Source organism: Phocoena sinus, chromosome 4 (genome assembly GCF_008692025.1).
Source record: "Phocoena sinus isolate mPhoSin1 chromosome 4, mPhoSin1.pri, whole genome shotgun sequence".
NCBI lineage: Eukaryota > Metazoa > Chordata > Mammalia > Artiodactyla > Phocoenidae > Phocoena > Phocoena sinus.
This window is the reverse complement of record NC_045766.1, coordinates 72584576-72604166: the sequence shown is the minus strand read 5'-3', so window position 1 is coordinate 72604166 and position 19591 is coordinate 72584576. Positions and strand designations below refer to the sequence as shown.

General features: G+C 38.4%; 1 protein-coding gene across 5 annotated transcripts in view; it reads right to left on the bottom strand.

The window, feature by feature from the left end:
- Positions 1–269: 269 nt before the first annotated feature.
- Positions 270–19591, bottom strand: part of RNF168 (ring finger protein 168) — a 42233-nt gene continuing 22911 nt past the window's right edge. For 3 of the 5 annotated variants that reach the window (XM_032630419.1, XM_032630417.1, XM_032630418.1), the window contains exons 4-7: positions 18630–18809; positions 16328–16449; positions 10522–10603; positions 270–7765 (exon numbers count right to left, since the gene is read on the bottom strand). In XM_032630419.1, the coding sequence (XP_032486310.1) occupies positions 6812–7765; positions 10522–10603; positions 16328–16449; positions 18630–18809 (1338 nt within the window). In that variant the 3' untranslated portion in view covers positions 270–6811. The remainder of the gene's footprint in view (positions 7766–10521; positions 10604–16327; positions 16450–18629; positions 18810–19591) is intronic. The other 2 variants (XM_032630420.1, XR_004349675.1) reach the window with 2 other exon arrangements.

Below are 19591 nucleotides of genomic sequence, written 5' to 3'. Positions count from 1 at the left end.
CACATCGGCAGGTGGACTCTCAACCACTGCGCCACCAGGGAAGCCCCATAAGTTATTTTTTTAAACCAAAGAAAAGAGGCATGGTTGGTTTAGCTCCCGTTTTTTTGGTAGTTTTTGCTATTATGCAACATTAAAATTGCCACTTCTCCCCAACCAAGGACCTAAGTCTTAGGCAATTAGACCTCTTATCTACTTTTTGGTTTGTGACGTGCTAATCAGCACCAAAAAAAATATTTTTCTTCTAAAAGTAAACCAGTTAACTAATGTAATTTGTAGCTTTATACAAATAAAAGCTTTAATTATAAGTTTTCTAAGCATTTTCCAATAGAAGGAACCAAGTACATTTTTTTGTTTACAAGGTGCTTTTCCAAAAGGACAATCATTTTGAACATTTTTCAAGTCAATGAACTTAGAATACATTTGTATAAACTACAGCACTTCAAGTTCTTTGGGAGTAGAAAGATTCTGTCACATTGAAACCAAACTGATTAGGTATTATCTCAGTGCCTCTTGCTAAGATTATTACATAATTCCTGTCATCTTATTTTTTGCAATCTAGGATTACTCTGGAGTTGCTTCATTATGATCTATTCCAATTACTAAAATGCCCTCCTTTAAACCTTATCCTGGTGTTCTATTATTTCTAGGGCGTACCCTCCTAGGATCTCTGGGAATTTAGCGATGATGTCTGATGGCCTTAATTTTCTGTAGAAGAAATTTCAGAGGGGTTCTTGGCATCCTGGTAGGTGAGGAATTAGAAAGCTTTGTAGGCACTCGGGACAATGGTGGCTTTAGGTGATTGTTAGCTTCTGTATAGGGTGGCACACACAAACCTTACTCTCTAATCATCAGTTCTGGTCGAGATGGGGACACTTGGGTATACAGGAACTGAACAATTGGCAGGGCTCTCTACACGTACTTGGGAAGGTTCTCCAGTTTTCTTCCATAGATCCTTTATGAGGTTTTACTTCTTCTGGGCATTTGTGCTTAAGCATAATTTCCCACACATATTACTCCATCTTAACAGGATAGGAACTTTCCAAGTTTTTGCCTTAGAGATTTCAAGACATCTTTGTACTAGAATCTATTTACGGAAAACATCTCTGCTGTATTTTTTTCCCCCTCTTATCTCTTAGCTCCTGCCTGTCTTCTCAAGCCTGCCATTTTAAACTCCGCTGGGATATAAAAAACACTTTTCCAGACTCTCCCAGACTCCTTTGCCAGCAAGCTTCCTATTAAGTTCTATTACTTATAAGAGGTACTAGAAGGGAAGGGAAAAAGGGACATTTTTTTTGCTGTTCCTATCAGTGTTGCCCCAGCAGTGACAGTTGACCCCAGCTTCCAAATGCCTTCAACTCTTCTAGAACCAGACTCACCGGGCCCTTTCAGAGTACCAGCAGTAGCTGGGAAGTGTTTCTTTCTCAAAGGTCTGAACATCAAGTCTGCAGGGCCCGCTCTCCAAAATAATCCTGAGCACCTACATTCTAGTAACCAAAACCCTTCCTGTGTGTTTCCCAGCTTTGAGGGTGCTAGCCACTTCCTGCAGTTATCATCTTTGGGTTATCTGTGTTCCCTTTTGTTTCAACACCTGTCTAACCAATTTCCTATACTGCATTTCCTCTGTTGAAATACCTATTTTGGTTGCTTTCTTAAGTGGATCCCAAGCAACAGGTCCAATATAATCTACATTTGTCTAGTATAAACTGACCAGGGAGTGGTATTCTAATCCTGCAGTAAAAAACAGAGACACCCAAACTTTTTATGGGTCTTAAGAAATGAAGAGGAATGATACAAAAGATGGGCAAACTCAATTTATGATCTCCAATTGAGAGAAAACCTTCTGGATTCAACTAGTTTCATGGGTAGAGCCTAACTGCAGCAGCCTGGGACCACAAAAGCCAAGTTGAAGAGAAACATAAAGTGAAATGTAAAGTAAGAGAACGGTCCCCTAAGTTGAACTCAGGGTCCATGTTGCTCCAAGTCCTGCCAAAACAAGGAAATATATATTGGGGAGAACAAAACTGACTCAAAACTTGAAGTCATGATTGTTTTTTTAAGATCTTTACACAGGAATTAAGATATGGGCAAACATACAGTAGTGGCCCAACTCCCCATTTCAAAGTCTGTAGTGATTCACAAACCTTTATGCATACCAAATGTGTAGAACTTGTATAGGAATTTGAGGAAGCCACAAAATATTTCTGAGAAATGGTTTCTTCTGAGGCCAAAGTCTCTTGCAATCTGGGAACTGTGACACAGGGGAACTTATGGGCAGGGGTCTCTTGTGACATGGAGCTGTAGATACATCTGGTAGGGGAGAGGTGAGTAGTCTTCATGAGTAGACAAAAGGTAAGTTGCAATTTACTGGATGCCACATGTGGGTACTTACGGTACACAAAGTCACTGGATAAAGTAAAACTCTCCCAAAAGTGGGAGTGATGGAGTAGTGGGGCTGAAGGATAGCCAGGAGAAAGTCACTATCACTTATTAAGGTTCTTTTTTGAGTCAGGGCCTGTGCCAGGTGCTCTATTACTTCCCTTAACTCTTTTTTTAAAAAAATTAATTAATTAGGCTGTGTCGGGTCTTACTTGCGGCACACAGGATCTTTCTTGCGGCATGCGGGATCTTTCATTGAGGCACACGGGCTTACTTGCCCCGTGGCATGTGGGACAGTTCCCCGACCAGGGATCGAACCCATGTGCCCTGCATTGGAAGGCGGATTCTTAACCACTGGACCACCAGGGAAGTCCCACTACCCTTAACTCTTGATAGCAACTCTTAGTTACACTCATTCCCATTTACAGATTAAGAAAGTGAGATTAACAGGTAGAGACCAAGTTAAGAAGGAAATTATTCTTTCTTCCCTCCTGCACGACATGCCCTTGTTTTGGTGGTCCAAAACTCATGCACAAATTACTAGTCCCATTGTTCAATTCCTTATACGTGAACTAAGGAATCGAAGAGCCATTTAAAACCATTCTTAGCTCACAGGCTCTACAAATATTGGCGGCATGCAGATTTGGCCCCTGGGATGCAGTTTGCAGACTTCTGTGCTCGGGCTTTCAATTGAGGCCCTGGTGTGTTCAACAGGCTTCCTTCCCCGGTAGGTCCTGAACTCTGTTCTTGTCTCATCAGCAGTGTGAGCCTGACGACAACTCCTCTCTGCTTTTCAGAGGTTTTCAGCCTTTTAGCCTCTGCTCTGAACAGTTTCAAAACTGCAGTTATCTTGATGGGAAAACCGACCTTGTGTTTGATGACCCTCAAGTCTCCAATGCTGTCACTCTAGCTTCATGAGATGGCCCAGAGCTCTGCTGGTTTCTCTGTTCACCAGCAGCAGCCTTGATTCTCGTCCTGCATTCAGAACAGGCACATGCTACAAGCAAAAAAGTGGTTGCAAACATCAGTTTACCTCTCAAATCTCCCCTCTCTAGAATCTTAGCCCCTAAGTTAGTCCTCATTGTTTCAGTAGCTTTCTGATGCTTTTAAGTAAAGCATTTTAATTTTTAAATGTAAAAATTTTACATCTTTATCTGGCTTTTCTCATTGTTCTCAGCAGGACTGCAGGTCTGCAGCATTGCTACCTGAAAAGCATAAGCTTTGCTTTCAAATAATTTAAAAATAGTATATTAAAGCTAAATACAGTACTGTGAAGCAATTGTACTCCAATAAAGATCTATTTAAAAAAAAAAAAAAAAGCTAAATATATTCAAATTCATTCACAACGCTATTTCCAAAAATTTGCGTTATTTTTTTTTTTGCACCGAAAAACCTTCCTATGAGTCTTAGAATTTAAAGGCAAAAAAGCACTGTCTAGAGTGGTATAGGTTGAGATGTTTAAGTATCCTTAATCTTGTAATATTTTAAGAACATTTAAATTTTGAGATGATATATTCAATATGATTGAAAATTTTAAAAGTATAAAAGAACATATAGAGAAAAGTCATTCTTCCACTCCGGTCTCCCAGCCACCCAGTTTCTCACCCTGCTGGCAACACTGTTTATCTCTCTCTTAAATATATATTTCTCTTCTTTGGATAAATGGTTGCACACTATACACTACTCTACATCTTGTATTTTTTGTTTAACTCTATATCTTATAGTTCTTTTTGTATCAGTAAAGTGGGTTTTTTGCTTAATTGCTGTATAGTATTCTACTTTACCATCATTTATTTAGTGTTTCTTGATATGATTAAGGTTGTTTCTAAGCTTATTACAAACAATGCCAAACAAAAATGTTTTATGCATGCCATTCTACATATATGTGAAAACAGCTTTAAGAAATTCCTAGAGGTAGATTACCAAGTTACCTCTCTAGGGCTTTAAAAGTTTCTATACATACCAAGCAACATGTAAGAGTGCCTATTTACCCACATGCTTGCCAAGACTGGGGAAAAAAAAAACCCCAAAACAAAACACCTTTACTAATCTGAAGGGTGGAAAAATGTATGAGTATTAGTATAAGTGATATTATGCATCTTTTCACACATTTAAGAGCCACTTATATTTCCTTTCCTGGGAACTATGTTTCTTGGGGACATAAACTTTTCTAATTTTCCTTTTGGGTTGTTAGTCTTTTTCTAAATGTATTGGCAGACACTTTATATAAAGGAAATAAGCTCTTTGTGATGAGTTGTATCTATTTCTTCTCAAGTTTGCCATGTCTTCCAATTTTCCTTTATGGTAGTTTTTGTTATGCAGAACTTTTTATTTTCATGTGTTAATTTTTATTTTTAACTGTGAAAAACACATAGTCCATTTCAATTTTTAACAATTATTTTAATTTTCAGATTCTCAACCTCTGTGTAGTTTTAGCACTTCCTGAGAAATTAAACACACTCATATCCCTTCCATAAAAATGGGAGGAAAGTATCAGTAAATTCTAATGACTGACACAAAACATTTACTAGTTTCTCACAAAAATGCATACATGGTAGTATCAGAAAGACTAATTGAGAAATTATCTTATGGGCTTCCCTGGTGGCACAGTGCTTGAGAGTCCGCCTGCCGATGCAGGGGACACGGGTTTGTGCCCCGGTCTGGGAGGATCCCACATGTTGCGGAGCGGCTGGGCCCGTGAGCCATGGCCGCTGAGCCTGCGCGTCCGGAGCCTGTGCTCCGCAACGGGAGAGGCTACAACAGTGAGAGGCCCGCATACCGCAAAAAAAAAATTATCTTAAAACCAACTTTAGTCAGGAAGACTTTTTCACAGACAAATGAGTGGTTATATATGTAAATCCTAAATACATTACACTATTTTCCCCCCTTTTTGGTCATGGACTATTCCAGGAAGATTTAATTATATAACTTTTAATTTGAAGAGTCACTAAAATGTAAAGCAAAATTGGTCTTAAAAAATATTGGTTTGATGAAAAGATATATTTTAGACAAATTTGGTTAGCTTCTAACTACATTTCAGCACAATCATTACTCAGGGGACAATCACTTTTGAGAAAAGGCAAACCAAAATTTAAATCAGCATCAGAATTCTACCCATAATTACCCAATCAATATTGAAGTAGACGCCATCAAGTATGCAAAGATTACAGAATTTCAGTTACAAAATTTGGAGGAAAAAAATCTTAATTATGTATAAAAACACTGACAAATTTAAGCTAGAATTATTAGCTCTAGGACAGTTCATTGCATTATTACCTTAAAAGGACGGCTAACTAGATATCAGCAGCAATGCTGTTAAAACAGTTGTTTGCCCAAAGTTGTTCCTATTAATGAAACAAAAGATTAATAGTCTCTAAGTTAAATTTCACAAAACGAAATAGCAGCCTTCTGATTTAACTTTCGGGGGCAAGACAGAGCAAAACCCAAATATCATACTTTCTATTTTTGTCTTCAAACACAAATAAAAGTCAGTATCAATACAAAGGTTAACATAAGGAAATAAACACATGGTTAGTCAGGTTCTACAACACAGGATACTGCGACATAACTCTCCTACAGTAAATCCCCATCCCCCCGCTTTTTTGGAATAGCAGATTAGGTAGTATGGTATGAAAAGCTGTTAAAACCCAAATGTTTTCTGTGCCATCTAGCAAAGAAAGCACGAGGAAGAATACTTTGCCAAACTACACCAGCTACTCCAGCCTGGACCCAGTTGTCTGATCATCCACTCAGTTTCAAGGCCTCCAAATTGTCAATCTACCCCACTCAGCCTCATCCCAAGCTTAGCTACTTTTGCATCAAGAGTCTAGTTTCCCTTCTGTCAGCTAAGTCCTAATTTTCCAGAAAACTCTGATTTTTCTGCTTTCACGTTGATCCTAACCCATTTTAAGTCAAAAAAAAAAATGCTGTAATACTTAAAGTAATTGAAGTGGACATGGAAATTAGATTACTTTAGTGTTATGAAAGATGTACTTCAAGTGCTCTGCAAATATATGGGAAAGTTGCAAGAAAACTGAGATTCTAAACCCTGCCTGGATTCCTTAGCTACTTGGTAGATTATAATGTTGCTTTGATTACTAGTCAGTAGAAAAAGGTGCGTGAAGGCCACAAAACATGCATATGGGGGGAAATGCATGGAAATGAAGATTTCTTGGGAGTTGGCCAAGGCATTTTTATATCCATAAGGACTGTCAACTTAAATTTAGTACACCAGTGATTAAAAAAGGAAAGGAGTGGGACTCTTGCTTACAACCGAGTTTGGCAGAAACACAATTGTATATTCCTCCCCTGTAATCACACCGTCCTTTAATTAAGGACAGTGAGTATGCCCACGGAGCAGAATTAATGAAAAATTTAAAAAGAATCTATGATACAGAGCTTCACTAGATTATACAACACTCCCCTTACCCAAGCACTACTTTGTGTATCTCTGAAACATCTGAAAAATACTTTTCTGTGACTTACTAGGCTGTAGGGAATGAGGAGTTTTAGATACATTACAATTATCTCTAGTAGAATTTGTTATCTTTCTTCCATTAACTGAACGTTTCAACTGGATCTTAAAAGAAGGTTGCCAATTTTCATTTTTTGAGCCTCTCCTAGGTTTTGGAAGCTCTAGATTAGTTTGTCTTTTGAAGTTTCTATCTTTGGAATTCTTCCTTTGTTCATTTAGTAATTTGTCTGGAGGTGAGGATGTAGCACGTAACTGATATTCATCTGGGGATCCTTTTTGCCGGTTTGGCCTCATCTGTTCTTGATCCACCTCTTTCTGAAGCTGTAATGCTAATAACCTGTCCTGTTCTTCTTGTTTACGTCTCTCAAAAAGTAGACATTCCAAATCTATCAGTTTTTGGGTAAAGTTGATTTCTGTTTCTTCTTGGTCTGAGGCAGCTTTGGGGAACATTTTTCTTCTTTTTGCAGAAAAGCATGGATCCCTGACTGCTTCAGACAAAGATTCCTGGTTTTTTCTTTTGGAGGTATCTTTACCGATCAGTAGGTGAGACTCTTCATTTTCTGTCTCAGCTGTGTTATTTCTAATTATCTGTGTCATATCTGATACAGTGCACCGACTCTCTGTTTTGCCACAAGGCTTAACTGCAGCTTCTCCAGAGCAGGGAACTCTGGCTTCAGGTCCCTCATGATTTATGACACACAACTCTTCTTCATGACTGCTTGGTCTTGTTCTGACTTTTCCTTCAGGCCACCATTCTTCACCACTGGCGCGTAACTGAGGCACAGGTGGCTCCAGTGAAGACTGTGCACCTTGCTCATGAACTTCAAGGCGTAACTGAGGAGAAAGTGTTGGCATATCTTCCTTAATTTCTGTGTCTTGCCATGTAGGGCTCTTCACATCACTGCTGTCAGTTTCCTGTAGAAAACAGAAAAACACTGAGTGAACCAGGGGAAAACATCAAGTCATAATACATAAGTCTAATTACACTGATACCAAAGCTGAGTTGTCACTATAAGGTAATTATTATTACTACTAATAAGATATATTAATTCTTAATGGTATTTTTATTCTGTGTGCCAATTTAGATTAAGGTATTTCTTCATTTTCACTCCCATGAAGATCTACAGTTTAAAATCCACAAACTAGTTCTATACATGGCCAGGAGCTGGCACCATGACTTGACTTCTCATCTTACAAACTTCCTCTAGCCCAGGGATTTTTAATCCCTTTTTGTGTCACAAACCCTCCTCCTTTTGGCATTTTTGTGAAGCTTACAGACCTCTTTGAGAATAATATTTTTAAACATAACAATAAATACACAGGGGGACTTCCCTGGTGGCTCAGTGGTTAAGAATCTGCCTACCAGTGCAGGGGACATGGGTTCGAGCCCTGATCTGGGAAGATCCCACATGCCGCAAAACAACTAAGCCCGTGCGCCACAACCACTGAAGCCCACGCGCCTAGAGTCCATGCTCTGCCAACAAGAGAAGCCACTGCAATGAGAAACTCACATACCGCAACAGAGAGGAGCCCTCACTGGTTGCAACTAGAGAAAGTCCGCGCGCAGCAACAAAGACCCAACACAGCCAAAAATAAATACATACATACGGAACAATTTATATTGTAACACAATTATTAAAATCTTACAATTTATGATGTAATAATGCATATCTATTAATAAATTAAATAATAAGATCTAGTGGCAAGTCTAATAATTTGTAACACTGAAGGAGGGATGAGTATAAACAATATTTCAAGAGATCTGCAACAAATGTAATGTGATTAAAAACCTGTGTTATCTATTGGTGACAAAGTCACAGGTACTGTTAACAGTATTATGGTTTACTGGTTTGCTGCCTACATTCATAACTAAAGGAAACGCTAAAATGAGAGGTCAGGTGGAAGTAAAGATAAACTTTTCCTTGTATCTAGGTTCATATGTACTCTGTGGGTTCTACCCACAGACTTTAGGTTAAGAACCCTTGCTTTAGCCAGTATAGTTCTTCTCACTTACAGGTCTTGGGTAAGTTAAGACCTAGGATTAGTTTTGACCATGAGAAAGCCTTAAGAAGAAAGGTTTCGGTACTTCCCTGGTGGCACAGTGGTTAAGACTCCACGCTCCCAAAGCAGGAGGCCCGGGTTCGATTCCTGGTCAGGGAACTAGATCCCACATGCATGCTGCAACTAAGGAGCCAGCGAGCCGCAACTAAGGCATGCTGCAACTAAGACCTAGCGCAACCAACCAACCAACCAACCAACCAAATAAATAAAATAAATAAAAAAGAAGAAAGGCTTCAATGAGAACTTGCTTCAAAACAAAAATTCCTCCTTGTTTGCGATCTTAAATCTGTTCTTTTACCTACTTTGCTTTGCATTTATCATTCCTCATAAGATTTTTTATGAACCAATGTAGTTTGGATTGGACAAATTCTAGGTTGCTTACCTAGTTTTGCTGTGAATATTAACACCAGGATAGGAAAAAAAATCCCAGCCTACAATGCCTCTCCCATCAATCCTTAGTTCCAGCATAAGCCAGACCATCTGGACTTGAATTCTCCCTCTAATACCTCTACTTAAGGGACACTGAGCAATTCTCTTGCCTCTGCATGCCTCAGTTTTCTCAACTATAACTGGGCACAAGAAGGGTACCTTATAGAGTTGGTGGCTGTGATGAAGATTAAAGAAAATAAATACATTATTTGGCACATAAACGTCCATTAAATGTTAGGTGCTATAAAACCACCTAGCTAAACTGAAAAAAGTTTAGGAACCTGTGAGTAAAGGGCTAATAAAACTTCCATGTAGGAAACTGACCTTGGTGTCAGCTGGCTTTTCCTAGTTCTATTTTCCTGGAAGCCTGATACAGGTGAAATGTCACCTGTGTTACTAGGCCACATAGTTTATGGTAAAAATGACCCTTACTGGTGAACTGCATCTGTACTAGGAGAACTAGGAGTGATCTATAAATACCTTGCAGGAAGCCAAAGCTCAGGGCTTCTGTAAGTGACTTACAACTCTTTGGCTGTGTTCCTTCCTAAGACCCCTGGAAGCCACACCCATGAGTTGTTACAGTAAATAATTTACTCTTATGGGGCATGGGACTTCTAAGTCTGGGTGGTTACTACACTCCTCTGCATAGTCTCACTTCCAGGCCATCACTTAGAAGCTCTGCAGTGAGGCCTCTTGCTGAACAGATATGCCTGATGTCTGATGCTACCCTACTAGCACGCTTTGTTTACCATTGTGTAATCCTTTAAGTGAAGCTGGTACCAGGGGTAGCCTATTTAGTTTTGTGAGTCTGATGATCTCGGTCAGGGATGTACAAACTACAGCCCATGGACCAAATTCAGCCTGGTGCTTGTTTTTGTACAGTTTTACTGGAACAAAGACAAGCTCATTTGTTTATATATTGTTATGGATGCTTTCAAATGACAACAGCATCATTGAACAGTTGTGTCTGAGACCATTTGGGCCACAAAGCCTAAAATATTTACTATCTGGCTCTTTAGAGAAAAGGTCTGCTGACTCCTAGCCTAAGTGAGCCTAAGGTGACTAAGAAAGGTTGTTCCATTTACTATAGTGACTTAAAAAAAGTTAGGAAACTGCAAGTATTAACATTCTATAGCATTAATAAACTTGCCAAGCCAAGAATATCTTTAGCATCCACATACCTTAGACATGGAGTCTTTCCTGTCTTCTTGCACAACTTCAGACTGTGATGCTGACCAAGGCTGAGATTTAGGTGACAAATACCTTAAAAAAAAAAAAAGTTTGCCAAAATTTGAATGCTTTGAAACACAAGTGGCATGTATCCAATATAATAAAGCCAGATTAGCTATTTATGCTGAAGGCTGTCTGGCTTGCTGCTTGGCTGATTTATCAGAAAGAGTGTAATTCATTTTCCTGTCTCAGGTATTTTGGTCTATTTCTGGAGCAAAACTTAGAAGTCTGAGTATTGATATATTTTAGTGAAAAGCAGAAGAAAAGGAAGTAAAAGTCAAATCTAAATTGTTCCTTAATTCTCAAAAGAATTTAAACAGGTAGGTACTAGCATCAAAACAATGTAAGACTGTATACAGTCTTCCCAAAAGTAATGGAACTGACATTTCAAGTCAGGAGAAGGAATATGTTAGTTTCTTTTTAATGCCAGAAATTCTACATTTTTTACCTCTATTTGAAAAATGGTCTATGATTAGATTCTTTACCATTTTTGTATAGAGATTTTATTATATACATATTTTATATCAACTATCTACTTAGAGATATAAAAGATTTATCAAAGTATCAGCATAAGAGCACATCTCTAAATATCTAAGCATCTTTAATAGGCTGTTTGCCACTGAAAATATTAAGTCTGTAATATAATGGAAAACATAAAAGAAATGGGAATAAAAGGACAGGTTATAAGAGATTAGGTATATTTTTTAAATACTTTTTTTTGGATTTTGTTAAAAAAAAATCCAAACACATACAACAACTCTGCTCAAAAATGGCACAAATGTTGGCTGTCTTCAAGTGGTGGTAACTTTGGGTGATTTTCAAAGAGCAGCTAGCTTTTTTTTTTTTTTTGCGGTACGCGGGCTTCTCACTGCTGTGGCCTCTCCCGTTACGGAGCACAGGCTCCGGATGCGCAGGCTCAGCGGCCATGGCTCACGGGCCCAGCCGCTCGGCGGCATGTGGGATCTTCCCAGACCGGGGCACGAACCCGCGTCCCCTGCATCGGCAGGCGGACTCTCAACCACTGCGCCACCAGGGAAGCCCGCAGCTAGCTTTTATAATTAAAGAAAACAATGGAAAAATGTCTGATTGCAAATATGTAAAATCATAAGTTCCACTGTCCAAAGCACCAACGTGTAGCATATAACATTAAAATAAAATCTAGACAAAGATCTCACATAAAGAATAAATAACCCTTATAGACAAAATAGTATCCAAACCGCATATTTAGTTACATCAACCTAAATATTTACTCTGAAAACTTATGAGAATAAGAACTACCTCTCAGTTGATAAAACAGGAGTCCAGGTTTAGTCGCATTTTAATTTTGTTTCCCAAAGCTGAAGAATTCCTTCTGCCAATGTTAGACATTAGTAACCAAGTATATTAAAACCAACATAGAATTAGTACAGCTTAATAGTTGTTCAGAAATCCATAAGCAGAAAACAAAACAAAGTGTGATCAGATACCCATCTAACATAATTGGTGAAGATTTGTGAACTCTCTGGGATATTGTTTATTTACAAAAACCAAGTAATATATGAATACATGTAGGAAATATGTGTCATCATCCCTTTCCATTCCTATTTGCTTCCTCATATGTAACCAATTTTTAAAAAAATTATTTCTATACACTACACACTATCTTTTTTTAAAGCAATCATATTCTTGTGATTTCCTTTTTTCACTTATGTCTTATAGATCTTTATAAAAAACTATATACATAGGCCTACCTCATAAAAACAAATAGTTTACAAGAAAATAGTTACAAAATATATGTAAGGGGTGGTGGTGGTGGTGATGTGATGAATTGGGCGATTGGGATTGACATGTATACACTAATGTGTATAAAATTGATGACTAATACATTAGTTACAGGGAGGGAGATACTGACTGGGAAAGGATACGAGTGAACCTTTTGGAAACAGTCTGTATCTTAATCTGGAGTGTGGTTTATACATATGTAAAAATTCTCCAGAAGTTACATTTAAGATTTATATATATATATATATATATATATATATATATATATATATATATATATATACTTTAAAAAGTTTTAAAATCTTATATTATTGTAAAAACCCGTATACTTATCACTCAGTTTAGGGGGAAAAAAATCACTGATTTAAAAATTCTTTATGGGGCCTTCTCTTCGTGCCCCAGCTGACAGGCTACAACTATCCTGAGATGCTCTTATCTCTTGCTTTTATTTATTTATTTATTTTCCCCTTGGTCTATTTTATTTTTATCGGGGTATAGTTGTTTTATAATGTGTTAGTCTTATGTCTTGCTTTTAAAAATAGTCTTAACACACACTAGTAACCCTAAACATTTTATTGCTTAGCACTGCATGATTTCTGAACTTTACATATATGGAATCATACTACATGTATCTTTCCACAACTTGACTTCTTCACACAACGCCTTCCTGCTTCAGGCATGTTTTCCTTAGCCAGAATTCATTTTCATTGCTGGAAAGTAACAGTATTCTGGTCCACTGTTGGACATGTGGGTGCTTCTGGCTCTTTACTGTTACTAATAGTACTGCTGGGAACATTCCTGCACATGTCTTCTGGGGTTTTAGTGTCTACAGTCCAGTCATAGAGCATCAACCTTTTACACTCCCACCTATAGTGTAAGTGCTCCTTATCCTCTAGGATACTTAATATTGCCAGAAAGTTTAATTTTTCCAATAGGGTGAGTATGAAATGTTACCTCATCATTATTTTGTTGCTATTTTAATTGAGGTGCAATTGACATATGACATTATATTAGTATCAGGTATACAACATAATAATTCAATATTTGTATATGTGAAATGACCTCACTGTAATTTTTTTAAAATTCTATTGAAGTATAGTTGATTTACAATGTGCTAATGTGTTAATTTCTGCTGTACAGCAAAGTGGTTCAGTTACACAGATATATATATATTCTTTTCCATTATGGTTTATCACAGGATATTGAATGTAGTTCCCTGTGTTCCAAGTAGGACCTTGTTGTTTACCCATCCTATACATAATAGTTTGCACCTGCTAATCCCAAACTCCCAATCCTTCCCTTCCCCACCCCACCCCCTTGACAACTGCAAGTCTGTTCTCTATGTCTGCCTCACTGTAATTTAAATTAAAATTTCCTTGATTACTAATAAAGTTCAATCTTTTCACATATGTTTTGGCCTTCAGCTTTTGTGTTTTGTGATGTCAAAATTTTTTGCCTCTTTTTCTGTAGTTCTGTCTTTTTCTCACAAATAGGTGGGTATTCTTTAATAATAAACTTTTTCCAGTAAATGAGTTGAAATACCTTCTTTTAGAGGGCAGCTTATCTTTTCATTCTCTAAAGGTATTTTGATAAAGACATTTTAAATCTTATTATAGTCTATTTGGTTTGCTCCTTAAAGCATCCCTCTCTACAGACATCCTCCTTTGTTATCTTCTTAAAGATTTATTTTATGTATATATGTATATATTTACATATTTGCTTGCTTACTTATTTACGCATGCTGCGCTGCACGGCTTGCTGGATCTTAGTTCCCGGACCAGGGATTGAACTCGGCAGTGAAAGTGCCGAGTCCTAACCACGGGACCGCCAGGGAATTCCCTTGTCTTTTTAATAGGTCTTTAATTCGCCTTAATTTTTATAGATAGTATGAATAGAGATCCAAGCTAATTTTCCCCACATATTATCCACTGTCCCACAGGCATTTATTGACAAGTACATCCTTTCCGCACTGACCAGCAACGATGACTACTGTGTTGGTTATCCAAAGTACCCCAAAACTTAGTGGCTTAAACCAACAAACATTATCTCATAGTTTCTGAGGGTCAGGAGTTCAAGAGCAGCTTAGCAGGGTAGTTCTGGCTCAGGATTTTCATGAGGGTCCAGTCAAGATGTTGGTCAGTCATCTGGTCAGTAGCCTGACTGAGGCTAGAGGATCACCCTCCAACCAGGCTCACGCACAAAGGCTATTCTGGAGGTCTCACTTCCTTACTGGTTGTTGGCAGAAGGCCCCAGTTCCTTACCATGTGGGACTTTCCATAGGGCTGCTCACAACATGACAGCTAACTTTCCCAGAGCAAATAATCCAAAAGAGAAAAGTCACTTTAGGACTTAGTCTCTGAAGTGTACAATGTCCCCCTCTCTGAAGTGTACAATGTCCCTTCTGTGTATACTTAAGTCCAGCCCACATTCAAGGGGAGGGGAATTAGGCTCAGTCTTTTGAAGGGAGAAATATCAAAGATTTGTGAACATATTTTAAAAACACCAAAGCTAGGGCTTCCCTGGTGGCGCAGTGGTTGAGAGTCCACCTGCCGATGCAGGGGACACGGGTTCATGCCCCGGTCCAGGAAGATCCCACATGCTGCAGAGTGGCTGGGCCCGTGAGCTATGGCTGCTGGGCCTGTGCGTCCGAAGCCTGTGCTCCGCGTCGGGAGAGGCCACAACAGTGAGAGGCCCGCGTACCGCAAAAACATAAATAAATAAATAAAATAACCATTTTAAAGCGTACATTTAGTACATTTACAAAGTTGTGCAACCATCACTTCTATCTACTTTGTTGTTTATTTTTAAGAATTCTTTATATATTCCAGAGACTAGACCTTATCTGTTTTTAACTTTGTGTACCTTTAACCCACCAGTTTCTCCAATTTCTGCTTTTTTTTTTTTTTTTTTTTTTTTTTTGTAGTACGCGGGCCTCTCACTGTTGTGGCCTCTCCCATTGCGGGGCACAGGCTCCGGACGTGCAGGCTCAGCAGCCATGGCTCACGGGCCCAGCCGCTCCGCAGCATGTGGGATCTTCCCGGACCGGGGCACGAACCTGTGTCCCCTGAATTGGAAGGCGGACTCTCAACCACTGCGCCACCAGGGAAGCCCCCAATTTCTGCTTTTAAATTCATCAGTTTATGCTTATATTTCTAGTAAAGTTTTATCTTTATATATTTCAAAATATATATTTAGATTCATAGCAGTTATATCCTTTACGCAGAATAGTATTAATATCAATATGAAATATCCCTGCTTTTCTTTTAATGGTTTTTCTCGACTTCTACTTTGCATTATATCAGGCATTAACAATATCGATGTTACATGTCTATTTCTTCTTTCAATAGCAACCACCTCATTTAATGCTGCCCTCTTCCCATCTATCTCCATCTCCCTGTCCCAAATTTCCACCATCTAAAATCCTAAATTTCTATGAATTTTGAAAGGAAGCAAATTACCTGCACAATATTTACCCAGTTGAATCAAAAGCCCTTACATGTTTTTGAAGTCTGGATTGTAGCTGATAAACTTTTTCAACTATGAATTACTATGGAAAAGCTTATATCCTCATAGAGTCATCAACTCTTCCTGCTGCTAAGAGGGGCACTCTGGGGCAACGAAATTCACTCCACTGTTGACTACCTGACTCATGTTTTTTGTACAGTGGGGAAGAAATGTAATATATAAACTGGGAAAAAGAGGGTGGGGTAATGATCTAGATGCCAAACTGTAAACTCCTTCAATGAGGATGACCTTATATGGAACTAGATTCTCACTTGAATCTAAATCAAGAGAAAAAGGAAATGGGAACAACATGGAAATCCTGAGCAATGAAGATAAAAAAGGTTTCACATCCCTCTTCATGCTAGCCAGGAATCTAAGCTATGTGAGCATCTCTCTTATTTTCACTTTACATCAACCTCAGACCATCTGGAGGGTTTTCATGCAGAGCTGATGGGCCAAATTTTGATATAGCAGTAAACTATATTCACTTACTTCTGAATATCTCCAGTGTTTGTTTGTTTGTTCTTACTTTTCTTCTGTGACTTGGTTGTGAGTGGATCAGATTTTTCGGAATTCAAGGGCAAAGCCAAGATACTTCCCTCACAGAAATTGTTCTTCAACAGCAGAAAAAGCATAAAACAATTTTAAAATAAAATAAGCTATTAATTCAGAATCCATAATAGAATTTTTCAGGAATTATTAAATTCTATACATCCTTTGAATAATACTGACCATGAAAAAATTAATATAAACAAGATAAAGTTTATCTAAGTTGGTCTAAATTGCATTTTTACTCTACATTATAAACACAAAGAGCATGATGGTACTAATCTCATTAGCTGATAATTTCTGCTAACTTTTCTAATGAATAATTTCATATTTATAACTACCGTAATCTGTAGGGAAAAATTCAGAGCTGTGGCTATACCTGGTATAAAATTTATTTTGTGTTAAATAATTTAATTTGGGGATTTAAGGGCATACCAATAAATATCATCAATATTTACTTGCTGTCTTATGGCAGTCTCATAAGTTTCTTACTACACTATTGGAAAAATTAATATACTTGGTGGTGGTAGACATCTGGCCTAGGACGACCAAACTTTTACAAGTAAATGAAAAACTATTTTAAAATATCAGTAGATCTGCTCTTATAAGCCCATGTGAAAACACGAAGAATTAAAACAATAACTCTTGAAAGACAAAGTTGACCCCAGATTTTCCTCTCTGATATATTTTCTCTCCTATCCCACTTGTTATTCTATTAATCTATGTCTTTTTTTTTTTTTTTGGCCACGCTGTGCAGCTTACAGGATCTTAGTCCCCAACCAGGGATTGAACCCAGGGCCATGGCAGTGAAAGCGCCAAGTCCTAACCACTGGACTGCCAGGGAAGTTCCATAGTCTATGTCTTTTATTTAATTTCTCAATTGTGTACTGCTCCAAAGCTATTCCACTTAAATTTTAAAAGGAAATACATTTTTAAAAAGGGCATATAGGGCTTCTCTGGTGGTGCAGTGGTTAAGAGTCCGCCTGCCAATGCAGGGGACATGGGTTCGTGCCCCGGTCCGGGAAGATCCCACATGCGGCGGAGCGGCTGGGCCCGTGAGCTATGGCTGCTGAGCCTGCGCATCCGGAGCCTGTGCTCCGCGGTGGAGAGGCCACAACAGTGAAAGGCCTGCGTACGGCAAAAAAAAGGGCATATAATCTAAAACTTGGGCATATTATTATGAATGGCAGGCCTCTCAAAAATGGGGAAAAAAAACCACAACCCAATTCTGGATATACTTCATTTTGGTAAGTATATTTTAAGATATTTGTTGTTTGAAAGCAGAGGAATTGTTTTTAGAGGCTCTCAAACCTGAATGTACATCAGACTTCCCTAGATGCCTCTGGGAGTGGTATTCCCTAAATCCCATCCCCAGAGATTCAGTATTTTAAAAGAACTACAAGTGATTCTGCCAGGTTCTTTCAAATCACTGGGTCCCACTGTATCCTTTGGTCTTAGAGTATGTGTTTTATCATCCTTTCTTTAATTCATTGTCCCCTGGGCAGTAATTTAACTACAGCAAGATAACAAAATCCAGGTTTAATATGTTATTTAAGAATTTAGGGACTTCCCTGGTGGTCCAGGGAAGCAGTTAAGACTGTGCTTGCACTGCAGGGGACACTGGTTTGATTCCTGGTTGGGGAACTAAGATCCTGCAAGCCGCACAGCATGGCCAGGGAAAAAAAAGAAGTTAAAAAAAAATTTAATGTGCTTCACTTTCAAAAAGTGATCTGCATCCATACAATGGAATATTTTGCCACTCTTACAAAAGAATTATACACTATATGTAGTAATATAATAGGAAAAATCTCTAAGAAATAGCGAGTGAAAAAGGTCAGGAGAAAAACAGTGTGATTCACACATCCTTTTTAGGTAAAAAAAAAAAAAAGTTATAAGAAACTGTTAATAGTGCTAACTAACCTTTGGGGAAAAAGACTGATGTAATGGAACAGGAATAGGAGTGGAGAAGTGTGTGTGTGGGGGCGGGGAATGGAGCTTTCATTTTCCACTGAATAGCTTTCCTGCATACTGAATTTACTAACAACTTATAAAAATGTTTTTTTTTAAAGCATACTTGGATTAGAGCATATATAACAGTATGCCAAAAAAGTTTTGCTTTAAGTAGAGCAAATATGTCAGAAATAGTTTCTAGTTATGGTGAATGCTTCGTTTTTTAGATTGTTCAAACTCACATAGTCAAAGCAATAGGAATGTAAATACTTCAAAGTTCTTTCTTAAAACTTACAATATTAAGGCTTAGCTTTCTTGCCAGCTCTTCATCACTTTTCAGTTGTTCTTCCATCTCTCTTTGCCTTTTTTCTGCCTGTCTCTTTTCCTCTTCTTCCTCCTCTGCCAGTAATCTCTGTATGTATTCTTCACTGGCTTTGTTTTCTTCTTCCTCATTGGCTCGTCGCTCTGCCTCCACCTTAAAAATGATTAATAAAGAACAATCCTTCTCTGAACTTTTTAGCATACTTGCAATATTTCTTTCTTTCTTTTTTTAAAGATTTAATTTTATTTATTTTTGGCTGTGTTGGGTCTTCATTGCTGTGTGCGGGCTTTCTCTAGTTGTGGCGAGGGGGGGCTACTCTTTGTCATGGTGTGCAGGTTTCTCCTGTTGCGGAGCACGGGTTCTAGGCATGTGGGCTCAGTAGTTGTGGCTCGTGGGCTCTAGAACGCAGGCTCAGTAGTTACGGCGCATGGGCTTTGTTGCTCCACAGGATGTGGGATCTTCCCAGGCTAGGGATCGAACCTGTGTCCCCTGCATTGGCAGGTGGATTCCTTCCCTCTAAAACACCTGGGAAGTCCCAATATTTCTTAATAAGAATAGAAAAATTAAAAAAAAAAAAAGAACAAATCGGCAGGAATTAAAATTTCTCAAATGAAGTACAAATCTGGAGAGGCAAATTCCTGTAGAATAGTTCAGGAAGTCTCCTTCAGGAAGCCTTCCCCAGTCAGTCCAATGAAACCTTGATCAAAGTCTCATCCTTCCACATTTCGGTCCTTATCACATTTTCCATTACACTGTCACACATTTTTGGAGGTCTTTCTAGGTGATACTTTTCCTCAGTTAACAGAAGGCCATGTTCTGACTAATTTTGGCATAGGTTTCTGAACTAAACCCTAGCAAGGTAGAATGGAAATGATAAAAACTGACTTAAACCAAACAGTGTCCCTCCCTGAAGTTGGGATGAATCCCCAAACACA